This window comes from Lactuca saligna, chromosome 2 (assembly GCF_052625555.1).
Source record: "Lactuca saligna cultivar CGN05327 chromosome 2, ASM5262555v1, whole genome shotgun sequence".
Taxonomy (NCBI): Eukaryota; Viridiplantae; Streptophyta; class Magnoliopsida; order Asterales; family Asteraceae; genus Lactuca; species Lactuca saligna.
The window spans coordinates 174,484,555-174,501,638 of NC_136418.1; the positions used below are offsets into that span (position 1 = coordinate 174,484,555).

General features: G+C 35.3%; 1 protein-coding gene across 2 annotated transcripts; it reads right to left on the reverse strand.

The window, feature by feature from the left end:
- Positions 1 to 5,996: 5,996 nt before the first annotated feature.
- LOC145029360 (uncharacterized) lies at positions 5,997 to 8,195 on the reverse strand. Of its 2 annotated transcripts, none has more exons than XM_078977914.1 (5): positions 8,041 to 8,195; positions 7,126 to 7,203; positions 6,757 to 7,013; positions 6,383 to 6,603; positions 5,997 to 6,288 (listed from the first exon to the last, which is right to left on the reverse strand). In XM_078977914.1, exons 2-5 carry the CDS (start codon positions 7,197 to 7,199, stop codon positions 6,103 to 6,105), a joined length of 738 nt encoding a protein of 245 aa, XP_078834040.1. In that variant the 5' UTR covers positions 7,200 to 7,203; positions 8,041 to 8,195; the 3' UTR covers positions 5,997 to 6,102. The 2 variants fall into 2 exon arrangements, with proteins under 2 accessions (XP_078834040.1, XP_078834041.1); XM_078977915.1 differs by having other exon boundaries at positions 6,375 to 6,603.
- Between the last annotated feature and the right edge of the window lie 8,889 nt (positions 8,196 to 17,084).

A 17,084-nucleotide genomic window follows, 5' to 3' on the forward strand; every position in this document is an offset into this window, starting at 1 on the left:
GTAAAAAGTGAGTTTACAACAAAATGATTGTTAGCCTTAGAAATCTGTAGTATACGTTAAACTGAGAGCGTGCATAAAAAGAACGTCTAAATCTGACTTCATATAAGAAAGTTATGAATTTTCTAAGATTTGGCATAGAAGTGTGCAGCACGAAATTCAAATTACAGATCGAGCAATTTTTAGACAACACAACCTAAACGAGAAGCGAATATCTCATCAATAGTAGCTCAACGGTAAAAAGACAGATGAAAATGGACGTTGGATGAACAAGTTATGAATTTTTAAGGGACATTTTTTGTCCGGCCTGTTAAAAATATAACTAAAAATAAATCAAAGTTAGCCGATGTGATCTAAACAAAACGTGTAGAGTACGGTCTTACCTACGTGTGGATATAAAGAACGTTGAAAACGAAGCTCATATGCCAAAGATATGAATTTTTGAAGTTCAAGGCACACATTTCAAAGCTTATCCGAAGGAACACCTCGCGTACGAAGGTACGCTAAGCGTACCGAGGTACGCCTTGCGTACGAAGAATGTACGCTACATGGTCTATTTTTATTCTGTGGTACGAAGCGAGCCACATACCACCATCCAAAAATCTGACGCGTTCCATTTATGCCCCGTGTACTGCGAGACTACCCCCCGCGTAGTGCGAGGGCTACTTAAGAAGCAAAGTGTTAATCGAATCACCATTTTATCAAGTGAGTTCATACCCTTGTGTTTTCACGATTTTTCATTGTTTGGGGCGGGGGGGGGGGGGGGGGGGGGGAGAGGTACAAGTAAAGCATAAGAAATCTTGTGTTAATATTTAAATTATTTCAAATAGTATCAATCGTCATCGTTATTAAAAACATATATTTATATATAAATAATTATATAATTAATATCTAAGAGGCTTAGAATTAGTGACTTTGCTTTATTTCATGTTCCTTGTTTGGTTGTGGGCTTAGCGTAGAATCATTTATTCAACTGTCTTTTCAATCGTAATTATTTATATATATATATATATATATATATATATATATATATATATATATATATATATATAAGGTTTATTTCAAAAACATAGATTTATGATAATAAACACACATGTCTGTTGAGAATTTAAAGGCTTTTATGTCGGGAAAACAAACATATAAACTATAATTGGTATAGTTTATGGAACTTACACATCATATTACCAAGTTCAAAATACAATACGAAAAACAAATATATAAACTATAATAGGTATAGTTTATGGAACATATGCACTATTTTACCAAGTTCACATCACAATACAGAAAAACAAATATGCACTATTTTACCAAGTTCAGATCATAATACAGAAAAACAAACATACAAAAGATAATAGGTATAGTTTATGAGATATGCATACAATTATTCATTATTAAAAGGGTTTTCAGTTCATTTAACAAAAGGGTATTACATTTTCATTTACCAAAGGACATTATATTCATTTGATAAAGGGTTTTCAGTTTATTACTCGTAAACTCGTTTAAGCAATTTGTGAGACGCCTTCAAGTACTTATCTAAGTGCCAACGAAAGTCCTAACTTATAACCAGAGTCTCTTGTAGGGAGAGCGAAATATTTGTGTATAGATCTATATGAGACTGAAAATCCCGCACCTTAACTGCTAGCTATAGTTAGGCCGACACGCCTGGGGTGAAAAATGTTGTTAACGTTTTCGACGCTTGAAGAATTTCGTGTTCAAGCCATCTTAGGTCAGAATATGGTTATAAGAACTCACATGGAGAAAACAACGACACATTTACGAAGTAATATGTTTTCAGATGGTTTCATTTGAACATTAACTTTACATTTGGTTTACAGGGCAACATACTTTCAAATAGTTTTATATAATAATAAAACTACATTACACGATTTCTCAGTACAACAAGGATTACATTTCTAGAAACATATGTTTAAAGGGATTACATACTAGTACAACTACAATATACTATTTTCCTAGTACAATGTGACTTACAATTCAGAAAGGACTATTATGGTTTATTTTATGATAACTTAGCGTATACATTAGGGTTATATATAATTAAAATCCTATAGGTATTTGAATGTGTGTTTCCGCCTTATTTCCTGATCCTTGTTTGGTTGTGGATTTAGGGCAGAATCACTCATTCGACTGTCCGTTCGATCTTGATTATATATAACTTGTATACTCTAAGTGATCATAGGAGGAAGCAGTATGGTTCACACCACTTACATAAATTAAAACTTCGAATTACAGATTACAAACATACGAAACTTATACATTTTGGTATTAAGGTATTAAGATTGCGTTATATTTACAACAGAAAATATAGGATTTTCTGGATAAACACATTTACGTTTTCAAGGAACAAAGAACATACTTTTATATACCAAATGCTTATAAACTCACCAACTTAAATGTTAACACTTTTTCAAACCACATGTATTCTCAGGAAATTTGTAGACAGATACCCTCACAGGTTTCATGAAGATGGGTCATAGTAACATCACGTTTTAACTTTTGCTATACTTTTGATGTTATCCAAACAATGTTTTGAACACAATGTAAATTATTAATATGATGATTATGTTGCTTTGATTACTCTTATTCAATTGTTGTGATACTATACATGATGTCATCAGCCCCCGAACGTTTACGTCGTTCTGGTTTGAGGGTGTGACATTAATGAATGCATGAAGCCCTTGAACCCATAAAGTTGGCACCTTTATGCCAAAAGAGCGCATGAAGATCATAGATCTAAAAGAATAAACACTTGGGACTTTTACTTCCCCAACAACCACCCATCCATGGTTAAAAGCATACAATCTAACCCGAGAATATATCTAAGCAAATATTAAACAAGGTTAGAACTTTATACCCGAAATATGCTGGAAATGGAGCATAGAATCAAGATCTGAAAGCTCTTGCTTGAACCACCACCTTACACCAAGCTTCTCTTCCTCCAATGAGCTTCAAACACACCTACAATGAGCTCACAACACTCAAGGAGGCTCTAGGGTTTCGAGATTAGGGTTAGGGATTATGGTGGCTAGGAATAAGGCCAACACCTGGGACTTAAGGTGTTTAAATAATGTGTAAAACCCTGGAATTAGGGTTTATCAATCAACGCCCAACTCGTCGAGTTCCCTTCACCAACTCGCCGAGTTGGTTGATAAATATGCGCGACCCAAAGGCCTTTAGCACATCGAGTTTCCCACCATTAACTCGACGAGTTGGTCTTTATAATAGGGGATTTATTTCACAATTAACCTTTTAGATTCCGAATGATACATGTAAATCTTGGGCTTGGCATTTATTAAAACTTGGTTAATATTTTTGGATCCACCAGACCCTCTCGATTCCTTATACCCGCTCGTCCCACCATTCGACCCGACAGAAGCCTTCATCTTTCCCTTGCCGCTTTGATATCTCCGATTTGAGGCTCCACCATGCTCAACGAATAGGGCTTGTGATTGATCTTTCTCACCACCATAAGACTCATCTTCTATGATCCTTTCTTCATATGCCTTTATCTTGCTGACTACACCATCGAAATTAGTCTTATTCAGGTCTAGTATCTGTTTTAGTGATGCTACCATATGCATGAACTTTCGTGGCAATGACTTAATGAACTCCTTTACTAGTTTGGATTTTTCGATCACAGATCCTAATGTTGTCGATTTTGAAGAAATCCTAGATAGTTTTCTGGAGAAACTGTCGATTGTCTCTAATTCGTTCATCATGAACCAGTTGAACTCGACACCTAGGCTTTGAAGGCGGGCCTCCTTCACTCGATCGACCCCAATATGTTGAGCCTTGATTACGTCCCACATCGCCTTTACATAATACACATCACCAATTTAAATAATCAAGCTCTCCGGTATAGCTTGATAAATCAACCCAATCGCCACATACTTCTTTCCTTTGTTTTCTTCTGCTCCTGGATCGATTATGGTCCAAGCCTTGTGAATTCTCAATATTACTTTCATCCTTAGTGACCTGACCGTGTAATTTGTTGAGTTCAGCATGGGACATGCTATGGTTATTGACCCAATCTCCTTCACTCTCATCACAAGTGTGCCCGGAGCACCTTCATCGTCGGGCATGGTGTCCAACTTGATCATCAGGTACGATTCTATTTCTTAAAGCTTTTGTTTTAGTCTTTGATACCAATTCAAGATGAATTGAAACACAATTAATAAAACAAACTCTTTGATTAAAAAGGAAAATAACTCAAAACCTTACAATTCACATAACCCTAACTTGGATATACAAATTGTTTATATAGAACCTAGAACCGTCTTGTCCTTAGATTACAATTAGGAAACTATGACCGACTTGTCTTAATCTCATGTTTACTTGGTCTTCAAGTCCTACTTGACTTAGGATTCCAACACACAGATCATCACCCATACTCGATATATGCCTGTCTATTCGATAAAACATTTTGACTTAATTATACCAAATTCAAATTAGGTTAATATCCGTCATGTATGTATTTTAACATATCTCATATAGGATGATATATATAGGAGGAAGGTAAAACAATGCAAAAACACTTTTTTTATACAAATAAAGTTGATTCTAAACGCCCTCTTAGGATTTAATTTCTGTGAACCGTAAAATTGGAAAATCCTAAGAGAATTATTAGCGAAACATGTATATAAATAATTGGAATCATAAGGATTATTATCATGTTCATTTTACTAAAGGAAAAAGACAACTTTCAATATTTAAATATTATATTTTTTTTATTGTTTTATATAAATTTCATATACTAATTTTTTTAGTATATATAAATTTAAATTTTCAAAAACCCATGTAATTAATCATGCATGCTCTAAAGTATATGAAATTTAATTAGCATATAAACATTGTTATATAATAAATAGTTGATGAAAAATAATATCTAAAACCTTACCTCCTTACAATTCTATTAAATATAAACTAAGGCTTAATATTTGAGTGCAGTTTTATTATAAAATGAAGTTTTATGCGTCACGATCAAACATAATACTTTTAGCCATTTATTTACAATGCGTTTTGCATAATACTATTGGATTACAAACGAGCTGAATTGGGTCTTGTCTGACTCGAACTCAACTCGTGTAAAAAACTCGAAGACTAAAACTCGACTTTAGCTCGACCGAGCCTTAATTTCAAGTTTGAGCTTCAGTTTGACCAACTAATCAATACTTTCAAGTTCACCTCGACTTTACTCGATTATGTACTGATTACCTCAAATTTGAAATACAAATATGATTAAGCTCGTGGGATTTGGCTCGACTAAGCTTGGTTATATAATATATGAATAAAATAAGTGTATAAGTCTGACTAATTTCATTTAATTATATGAACTTCAGGAGCTATGTATTTTGATACTCGAATTAGAGTTAAATAGAGTCAGACCCGTGTATCTCATAAGTTGTCTTGACTCGGTTGGTTTCTTGGAACTACACTTCACGGCTCCGGTCAATCTTTTTTTTTTTTTTTAACAACAAAAAGGTTTTTATTTCAAAAACTAAGCTAGTGATTGGCTAGAAGAAAATTACAAGCATACTTAGTACACCAATCAAGCCATTTGATTTGATTATCTTTTCTACTTCTATTTTTAAGCCAAAAATAAGCATACAATTGCACTTCACTCGCTAAGATTTTGGCCTACTTAACCTTGTTGTTGAAGATATGATCATTCCTATAACACCAAAGGACCCAAATGAGAGCAAAGATAACAACAGACTTCACACCCCCATCATGGTTCTGCATAATGAACCAGAAGTGATATCAAACATCTCATCGATCAACTGTGGATTGATTGGGATAACCGGTCACCAAAAGTTTGTACTTCCTTTACAATAGAACATTCCAAAAACAGGTGACGGAAACTAAAACCAAACCACTATCGGGACATGAATTGTAGTTGTGGAGGTGTTTGTTATATGAGAGAAGAAATCATGAATGTATATGACGACATTGAGAAGGTGCAATATGACAATAAACTTCTGATAATTCTGTTTCACTTGTTTGGAATTGTGTTTACAATCTTATGGAAGAATATGCATGCTCTCTGCCTCTCTATCAACTTGACAATGACCATAATCAGAGCATAAACTAGAGAAAATAAAGTGATAAAAATAAGAGAAGACCAATGAAAAAACATAGAATGACAATCCCCCCGATAGCTTCTTCTCCAGTCGTTGGAAAATCCGGCATGTCTTTAAAGTAGCTTGAAAGAACTCCTGTGTAATCAAATGCATCCACAAATACCAGCTTTCGCATTGTTCCAGGCCTCAAATCCTTTATCATTAACAAAAAAAAAAATATAGAATTTTCTATGCCGCATGAAATTGGAAAAAAAAAAAAAAAACATTAAAGTGACAAACATGTTTACTTGGTAGAGAGTTTGAGTCATGACTTTGGCATTAGAGGGAACTCGTACAACAAGTAAGCATCCAAGCCTGTTTGGGTAATGATCTTGAAGAAGAGCCACACATGATTTAAATGTTTGTAGCGGGAATTCAAACGGGGATAGTCTAGAACAATCTAACAAAACAGTAATATGAGGATTTTCCGGATGAACCAAATTTACAACCCCGTATTCCACCTGTGAAACTGATATATAAAATATATATGGTTTCAAACATTTGATTAAACACCAAAATAAATTGCACGAAATATTACTACCAATAAAGATAATGAAATAGAAAAAACATAGAAAAGTTATGAAATTAAATTGAGCGAAATATTACTGCATTAATTGCATACCGACTGCTCTAGCAAACTCTAATTGGTCATCTGAATCCAAAGTAGAACCTGCGAGTCCAATCCGTACAACGAGGGTAGGTCGTTGCATTACATCGGATCCATGCCAAAATACCAAATTGCCCCAGGCGTCAAGTTCTTGTTGTGAAAGCATAATGTATTTACGCCTCCATTGAATGGTCTTTTCAACCGATGATAAAAACTTTGCAAAGTCACTACCAGAGGCATCATGGAATCTACGAAGTTCATCCTCGTTAAGCCTACATCAATCATCCGGTTTTAGAATTAATGCATAATTCTTGTCAGTTGAATAAATTGGGTGAAAAAAAAAAGTGAGAACATTGTTCCATAAATATAAATAACTGAGAGTACCTCTCTGGTATAGTAATACCCTTCTCTTCAAGCTCTGAATAGAGTGACACCAACCAATCTTCCATAACACTCATGAAACTGCATAAATAAACTCTTTAAATAACCAAAAGTGGTCTAAAGAAAAGGCTTTACACAAATAACTACTCATTTGGGCATTTGTATTTATCGAACATTTATTTACCTTCTACACCTTAAATTATCAATTGCTTCTTACATTCCCATTCTTAGTTTTCACAACATTCACCATTTTCTTTATAATCCACTTTTACTTAATTAAATAGCAGCCGTCCATTTTGGACAACCTTGCAAATTAACAATTTCAAATATCCTCAAATTTAAGGGATTTTAGAGTGAATTTCTTTCTATTGAAGGGAGGATTATTCAAAACAACAAGGGACAGCTTGATTGAAATAATCATTAAAAAGATTGTCCATCCAATCGATTGACCTTCAAAAAAATAACACGTAATTGATTGCTCTTTGAGGCTATTGAAAAAGTGAAAAAGGTACATATATAAATACATCAAAAATTACTCCACTGTACAAAGGTACAATACGACATGCATATAAACAAAGGTTATATTATAATTAATAACAGATTTAGCCACTCCAAAATTATAATAATAACAATAACATATGTTTATGTACAAAATCACTACAAATCTACAATATCCATTCATAAAGAGAATCTATTCTTGATACTTCTAATCTTTGTGAAAAATTGCCTATAAAGTGAATATTAGAATGGTAGTACGATCTTCAAAGTAAACGAAAGATTAAAAAAAAAAAAGCAAATAACCCTCATTTGGCAGATCAAGCTGGAACATAGTTGAGTTCAATCAATAATCAAAAAATAAGGTAGGATTATGAAGTTGGTGTTTCAACCTATAAAACAATGAATTATTGATATACTTACAGCAACTCAGTCGCGGAGCGCCCTAACAATGAATTTGGCGACCAACGAAAGAGATAGCAACGAGAAATACTATTCAGTTAATATCGAGATTTTTGGAATAAATCAATTTTTTGGATGAGCGTTTCCTAATTCGAAGGATGGCGTTTCCTAAATTGATATAAAGATTCTTGGACTAAATTGATTTTTTGGAATGAGCGTTTCTTAAGTCGATATCGAGATTCTTGGGATAATTTTGGCGGTGCTTCGTTGACCCCATTCTTTTTTTGGGATAATGACTTGAAAGAGTAACATACTATTTTATTTTGTCACATTTGGTCACTAAACTTTTTTTTTTGCTCTAATAGGCATTTAACTTGTTCATTCGTGTAAATGTCACCCCTACGACTGCTTTTTGCCGGTTTCAATGGACAGGTCCATCCTACGTGCCAGTAAGATCCTACGTGGCATGTAAGGCTATGTTATTAAAAGAGGGGTGTATGCGGTTCCTTGATTGTGCCCTAATACCCCCGATGGCTTCCTCCTACAGCTTCTCATCATCCCTCAATCGATCAAGCAAGAAATCAACTGCGCACGATACAAAAACTTGTGATTGTGGGTTCCCTGCACGTATTCTAACATCAAAAACACCAAAGAATCCAGGGAGGCATTTCATGGTGTGTAATGAGGTAAACTATTTCACTTGAATCTTCTCCCTTTTCTAATTCTTTTTTCCTAATTTGAAATCTCATTATGAGTTATTTGTGTTGTAGGGTAAATGCAAATATTGGAAATGGTTGGATGTAGAACCTGTAGAAATGCCTCTAATGGAAGTGGTGGAGGGAATGAAAGTTGAATTAGTAGCATTAAAGACCGAAGTAGAGAAGGTGAAGGAAGACATGGAACAAATGAAGAAGGAAAAGTACTCTGATGCCATTGCAATGAAGGAAAAAATATATAAGTTTACCATAGGATTTCTTTTTTTGATCATTGTGTATATGATGTGAATGATGTATTGAAAGATGTTGTTTGAATGGAATGAATGTATTATCTTAACTTCTTGTTGGAATGGAATGAAGTAATTTTGATTGGAATGGAATCATAAAGTAGTAATTTTGACTGGAATGGAATCACAAAGTAGTAATTTTGACTGGAATGGAATCACAAAGTAGTAATTTTGACTGGAATGGAATCACAAAGTAGTAATTTTGACTGGAATGAAGGCATATATGTACAATTAATAGCATTACACATCAAAGACATCTTTCTAACTCCAGTCAAAAGCTTAGCTAATTCCAGTCAACATCTTAGCTAATATGACCATAATCTTTCATAATGCTCAATTAGACTTCCTTCAATTAATAACATTACACATCAAGATGTTTAAATAACTTGTAACAGACTAGAAAATAGGAATTGACGAAACTACCCTTGGTAGTCAAAACTGGTTAACTGTCATATTTCAGTTAATAACATTACACATCAAGATGTTTAAATAACTTGTAACAGATTAGAAAATAGGAATTGACGAAACTACCCTTGGTAGTCAAAACTAGTTAACTGTCATATTATCTAACAATATAGTATTCCATTCTTTGACTGTAATGGAATCATTGAGACAATAATGCATAGAAATAAGAAGAAACTAGTTTAATACGGTGGTTGAATTCATTGCAAATACTCCATCAATATTCTAAATTAAATAAAGGGTGAATAGTTGTCTGCATACACAAAAGATAGGACAAAAGATTCCTCCTAGGGACCACAAAAGAAGGGCCACCATGTGCCCACAAACCCAAAAGAAAAGCATAAATAACACATACTATTGTCTTTACATCACAACTTGATAACAAAAGATGTGCCCACCCACTACCTACACAACTACTTAATTAAGGACTGCCGGGTTCTCTGCACTGCTCCCAACCCCAGGTATGTTCCTCCTCAATGCCATTTTGACAATCCTTTCAGAATAGTTCCTTCGTCCAGTTCTACCAATTGGGGCCCTTCTTGGGACAGGCCTTGCAGCTGGTGGTGGTGGTGGAGGTGGAGGTGGAGGTGGTTGGGCTGCTACTGGTGGTGGTGGTGGAGGTGGTTCGGCTGCTGCTGGTGGTTGACTTGGTCCTGCTCCACTATCCCTGGATGAACTTGGTGCTGCAAAAAAATTGAAGTCTTAAGATTACATATCAAAATGATGTATTATGTTCAGATAATTGGGACATTTACCTGATGTATTTGTTTGCTACTTAGATGGACACTTTTTCTTGTTATGACCTGGTTCCTTGCAAATACTACACTTTATCAAGGATCCCCTTCTTGTCACAGAATGTCTAACTGCTCCACTCAACTCCCTTTCCACTGCATCCCTCTTCCTTTTCACTGATGGCCTACCAGGTAATCTTCTTCTTTTGGGAGGCAAAGGCTTTCAATAAGGAACTTCTTCCCACATATCACTACCATTGAGAGGGTTAATGCTATAATTATAGCATTTTAGATAAGCCTCTTTACTGTATGATTGGGACACATATGTTTCTGCATCTTGATTCAGGGAAGAGATTGCAGCTACTCCATGTAAGCATGGTATCCCTGTAAGTTGCCATATTCTGCATGCACAAGTCTTTGCAATTAGATCTACTCCATATGCTGCATCATGGAACCTAACTTCATACTTTTGATAACCACAAGGAGTAACCCCCCACAATCTGTATAAGGCAATAATGACTACAAATTAATAACTAATAACACAAACTAATACTTGGATAGATGAATTGTAAAACTACATGTTACCTCTTTTTAACCTTCAAATCTTGTATACGCTTCCTAATACTTGGACAGATATTCAAATCCCATTCAATTCCTTCTACTCTAAGAGTGTATATCCTCTCCATCACAAATATCCTAATCTCCTCTAGCATAGTGATGATTGGTTTCCTTCTAGCATGCCTAATAGCAGAATTGAAACTCTCACTCACCCCATTCTCAACTGCATCACAATCTCTGCCCTCTTTAAAAAATGCCTTAGACCAGCTACTAGGATCTCTGTCCATAAGGTACTGATATGCTTGAGTATCTAAAGATTTGATGTTTTCCATTACATGTTTGAACTTATGTTCAGTACTAGCTCTAACAGCCCTCCAAAAAAGCTTCCTGAAATGTTGACCGGTAAACCTTTTAGTAAAATTAGCCACAATGTGCCTGGCACATTGTCTGTGTTCAGCTTCTGGACACCTTTCTTTTACTGCTTGTAGCAACCCCTACAAATAACAACAACAAAATTAATGAAACATGCATAAAAACATATGTATAAATATGAACCAATGCTCACCTTGTGTCCATCAGAAAGAAGGGTAATGCCTGCACCAAGACCACCATCAATATCATCCATGAGAAGATCTATGAACCACTTCCATGTGGCCTTGTTCTCAACTCCAACTACAGCCCATGCTATAGGGTAGATTTGGTTGTTTGCATCCCTCCCTACAGCTGCCAAAACTTCTCCCCTCACAATACCCTTTAGAAAGCAACCATCAAGGCCAATCACAGGCCTGCACCCTTCCTTCCAACCATCACTTATAGCTTTAAAGCAGACATAGTACTTAGAAAAAAAAGTTGTGGAATCTGGCATGATGTCTACATCCATCCTCACAGTAGACCCAGGGTTTGTCCTCAGAATTTCATGACCATATGACCATAATCTCCCATAATGTTCAATTAGACTTCCTTCAATTTCTTGTAATGCAAATTTCTTTGCATTTCTGCATTGCCCCTCACTCACATTTATATTGAATGTTGTTGAAACTTTAGCTTTCATCTTCTTAACACTGATTTTTGGCTTCTCTATAATTTCACTCATAAACTGTTTTCCTAACCACTTATAAGTTACTATAGACCCAAACTTAAACACCCTGCTACAATTATGTTCACTAACTAAAGATTTTATTTGAAAAGTCCTCTCTTTACTCATCCAAGAGGCCCAAAGTCTAAATGGACAATTAGGTGACTTGTTTTTTTTGCAACACTTAACTAACAACCTTTGGGAGTCATTTTTTTCAAACCAGAGATCATATCCACCAGCAACTGCATAGTTGCTCAACATGTTTTTAAGCTCATCAGGGTTAGAAAATCGCATACCTAACACTGGTTTCATCTGATTCCATGGTTGTCTATCATCATGTACAGGGTATCGAGGTTCAACATATTCAACATCTTCATCTAATGTGTCTACACAAAGTTTGTTTAAGAACCTGTCACCCTTGGTTTTGTTGGCTGGGAATGGATATTCAACATCATCTTCTTCATGGTCAACAGAATAAGTCTCCGAGAATACTGAGTCTTCATCCTCTTCACAGCTGTAGTCTTGATCTTCATTTTCCTCATCCTCAATCCATTCGAAGATTGGTTCATTACAGTGGTCCACATACACATTCATTCTCCTCTCATTTGCATAAGCCAAATCCAAAAATTCTTTGTAATCACCGTCATTCACCAGTGTATGAATTCCCTGACTTAAAGACTCTTGTGGAAGGCAAAAGTAAATGTCTTTGCTTCTAGTTCTGGTGAGCTTTTGAAGGAATTCCATGAACTCCTCGTACTCAAATGCACTGAAGTCAACATCTCCTACTGATTGTTTGTCGGGATCAAAGTATACTAATGGGTTGGGTGCAAACGCTCCATTATAGTGGAAATCCACTACAATGAAGTTTCGATCAATGGGACATTGAGATGAAGCCATTACAGAGACCGATTGAATATTGAAGGAGAAAAAATCGGGGGTTAATGAGACTTGGTGCCCTAATCGAATTTAAGGACCAAACGAGACTTCACTCTTACCTTTAATGAGGATGGGAAGCAAATCGGGGCCTACATGCCATCTCATTGGCCACCTAGGAAAAAAAAAGCCACATCAGCCCCATGCAATCGTTGAAACCGGCTATAATCAGTCATAGGGGGAAATTTTACACGAATGAACAAGTTAAATGGCGATTAAAGCACGAAAAAAAGTTTAGTGACCAAATGTGACAAAATGGAATAGTATGTTACCCTCTCAAGTCATTTTCCCTCTTTTTTTTTTGGAATGTATAACGTAAAAGATTTGGGACTTTTGGTATATTTTTATAAGAAAAAGAAACTTAGTTGCGTTTCATTTAAAAATCTTTATTATTATTATTATTATTATTAATTGCGAGACAAATACATAGGTTAATTTAAAAATAAAAATAAAATATAAAAGTTAAAATATTTGAAAACTTTGAATTTTTAAGAAAAATAATAAACTATTATAATAGAAACTAAAAAGGTTACTCCCGCTACGCGTGGCCAGAAGTTTTCAATATTGTTTCTGAATCGATAAACATTAGGGGTGCAAACGAGCTAAACTACTTGCGAGCTACTCGGGATCGGATCGTTAAAAGCTCGACTCGAAATCGGTTTTCAACGACCCCGAGCCGAGCTCGAGCTTAAAATTAAGCTCGTTTATTAAACGAGCTCGAGCTCGAGCCTATGTCATTAAGCTTGATTATGCTCGCGAACCTAAACGAGCCTTTACATAATATAATTTATTATTATTTATATATATTAAAATAAAAATATATTAGAGGAATTATGGATTTATGGTATTAGTAAACGAGCTTCTTAACGAGCTCGAGCCGAGCTTAAGCTTATTTAGGCACGTCAGATAAAAAACGAGTCGAGCCCGAGCCCGAGCCGAGCTTGGATAATTCGTTACGAGCTCGAGCTCGAGCCTCATATAGCTTAAACGAGTCCGAGCCGAGCCTGGCTAGGCTCGGGCTCGGCTCGGCTCGTTTGCACCCCTAATAAACATGACAGACGTAGAAAATGCAAAGATAAAAAGTCTGGAGTTTGTCCCGGATCGTTTTTTTATGTTTTTATGAAAAAATATAAAAGTTTTGACTGGAAAGATTAGAAGTTTCAAAACGGTTAAAAAATTAAAAGGGTAGGAATTAGCAAATTTTAGAAAATGGATCAAAGTTGTCAAACCATTAAAGTTTTGTGGCCAAACTTCAAATATTAAAAGGTTCCTAAAGTGTAAAAATATTGATTGCAAAGACCAAAAATATCAAAATAGGTAAAAAATGAGGAGCAAAGTGTAGGGACCACTTCTGCCAAAAAAATATCCAGCTTACTATTCCTAAGCTTTATATATATATATATATATATATATATATATTAATGTTTTTTATCTTTTAAATTTAAATAATTAATTTAAATTAATAAAAGAAACTAATAATCTTTAATTTTGAGAATTTTGAAATTAAAAGGTAAGTTCATTAATGAAATAAATATCCACTTATTATTATATTTATTGCAATTATTATATTAAAATATTATATGAAATTTAATAAAATAGAAAAACTCATAAAATCACATGTGGAAAAAAGTTAATTATTAATTCAAAATAACCATAAAATGACATTTGGTAAATTAAAAAAGAGTGTGACAAGTGGCAAAAGAACATTTATTTATTAGAGAGGATTATTATTATTATTATTATTATTATTATTAGAATTATTACAATCGTTTATTTGGTTTGGTATTTTTTTTTTTTTTTTTTTCTGAAAAAACAAGAATTTATGTTTTCTAAAACAAGTTGATGGGTATATAATATTATTTTAAAATACACAATAATGATATTTTTTTTTCATATAAAACACCCATTATAAAATATAAATTACTATGTATGATAAAGAATTATTGTGTACGAATCATCTTCTTTTCCAAAACTACAAAGAAGTGAAAATTAATAATTAGTGTTTTTGCACTTTTCCATTTCTAAAATTTCTATTATATATATATATATATATATATATATATATATATATATATATATATATATATATATATATATATATATATACTCTTTGAGCACACATGGCGGCTAGCGCCATATAATCCAAGAACACGAACCCTTAATTACACCACAAAGAATCCATAAACACATCAATCCACTTGCAAATTCCTTCACTGACATGTTATCACCAAACCCCGCGACGAACAGACCCCAAGTTGGGCTTACATCTCGACCCTAAAAGTTACAAGGTTGCTCACTTCTTTCCCCGAACTTGGAAAATGGAAAGGACAAAATACACACCATGGATAGCAACATACCAAACCATCTCTCAAACACTATATTCCCAACTGCAATACCCATGTCGATCATAATGATCATCCCATTCTTAAGTCTCGCTACTCTAAAACCCAGCCTTGAGCGAAACCTTTGAGACCTCAAACTAACAAGCTCATCAAGGTCCGCTTCAAACAAACCAAATCGATTTCACCACTGGGCCCAAAAACAATTTCCATACCCAACTTAATGCTCGAGTAACCATAACCCAAAGATTGACAGATGCAGAGCCATTGCCACGAATCATGGTATCCAGCCATGCTATCACCCCTGACCAGCCCTTAGAATCCCTGAAGCCCTCCTTGATTCGAGTATGGATCTTGTGCTTCCAATATGGATCTTGTGCTTCCAGTAGTACACTCTAAGGAAACCATTGTTTCCTCATTCAATAACGCAACTAGACGGCTGACCATACACAACTTACCCTACCACTAACTGCCACATGACCCTCCATTGTTGCCAGATGATTATTACATGAATACAATCACATGCCCCACAACTTAAATAATCTTAAGCTAAACGATTCAGTCCTGTAGTGGTTGGACTCAAACAAGAGTTGTATAGTAGGACAAACCTGTAACATCCATAAAATTCATGAAAATTTAAAACTTTTTCAAGCATTCAAAAACCAATGTATATCACAAAATGTTTTCAAAATAATTTCATATCAGAGTATCCCAGAAATCAAAATCATAAAATACGAGGAGGTGCACGATCAAGCCTTTGTCTTCCCACGATCATCTGAAGTACCTGAAACAAAATCCAAAATGTAAGCCCGAAGCTTAGTGAGTTCCCAAAAAATACCAACGCCATACAAACCATAACCATATGATAACAATCAAACAACATACATATAGAGTCTAGAGTATGACTGGACCGCCCTCACCGAGCCTTCAGTCTATCTGGCCTACTCTCAGAACCTTCAGCATGTCTGGTCCGTCGTCCCGGACCTTCAGCCTGTCAAGACCGTTCTTCGGGCCTTCGCTTGACTGATACAACCTAACGGGTTTGCAGTCTATTCGGTTTCGGACTGAGTTTGTTGGCTTAGAGCACGAAGCAGGACCGCCTCAACCCAACCACACATATACAAGCAACATATAAATATCATATGCTAGCTAACATGCATACAAAGTCAAACCGATCTAATGATCACTAATCATAGCATCGTCCTATATACCAGGATACCGACCTAACATGTCACTAACATAATATCATCCTATATATCATGATACCGACCTCACATTGAGATGTTGATCAGGTAATTGTTTCGGGTTTCAGGTAATTCGGGTTTTCCATGTTACAAAAATACCCGTTACCCGACCCAAATTAAATTCGGGTAATTCGGGTTTGGGTAATTCAGGTATTACCCGAAATATATATATATTTTTAATTTCACTTGAAAATAAATTTAATGAAATAAATATGTCGTGCTTTATTAGTCTTGTTTATATAAACAAACGAGACATAAACGAAGTTACTCAAGCTTTAAACATTGAGATTTTTTTTTTGGTATCTGATTTACCATTAAACTTGTTGTAGGTGCTCACAGAAACCATTGAAATCGACTATTGAAGGTTTCCGACAATTTCGTATCTCCAATGACTCTCCGGTCGTCTTCTCCAGCGACCCTCCGGCAATGAGTTTTCCGACGGATCCTTGGGTCTCAGTTGGATGACTTACAGCAGCAAGAAACATGAGGTGGTGATGGTGGTTTACCAATGACAAAAGGGAGGTGGTAGGTGGGTTCCAATGATGGCAGGTGGCTTGCTTCCTGGTCCCTTCTTTGTTTTTCTGACAACAAATCGACAGAGGGGAGAGAATGGAGGGTGGAGAAAGCTAAGCAGCAGCACCGTCGGTGGGTGTCGCTTGGATGGCAGTTGAGAAAAGTCCGCTTCATTTTTGCCGGATGCTCACTAGAGAGTCGCCGGAG

Excerpts from the sequence above, each read along its gene's own strand:
- LOC145029360 (XM_078977914.1), bottom strand. The coding sequence starts at position 7,199 with ATGAGTGTTATGGAAGATTGGTTGGTGTCACTCTATTCAGAGCTTGAA. Across the intron at positions 6,604-6,756 it reads AGAGTTTGCTAGAGCAGTCG|TTTCACAGGTGGAATACGGG; the intron begins GTATGCAATTAA and ends TTTATATATCAG. Across the intron at positions 6,289-6,382 it reads TGACTCAAACTCTCTACCAA|GATTTGAGGCCTGGAACAAT; the intron begins GTAAACATGTTT and ends TTAATGATAAAG.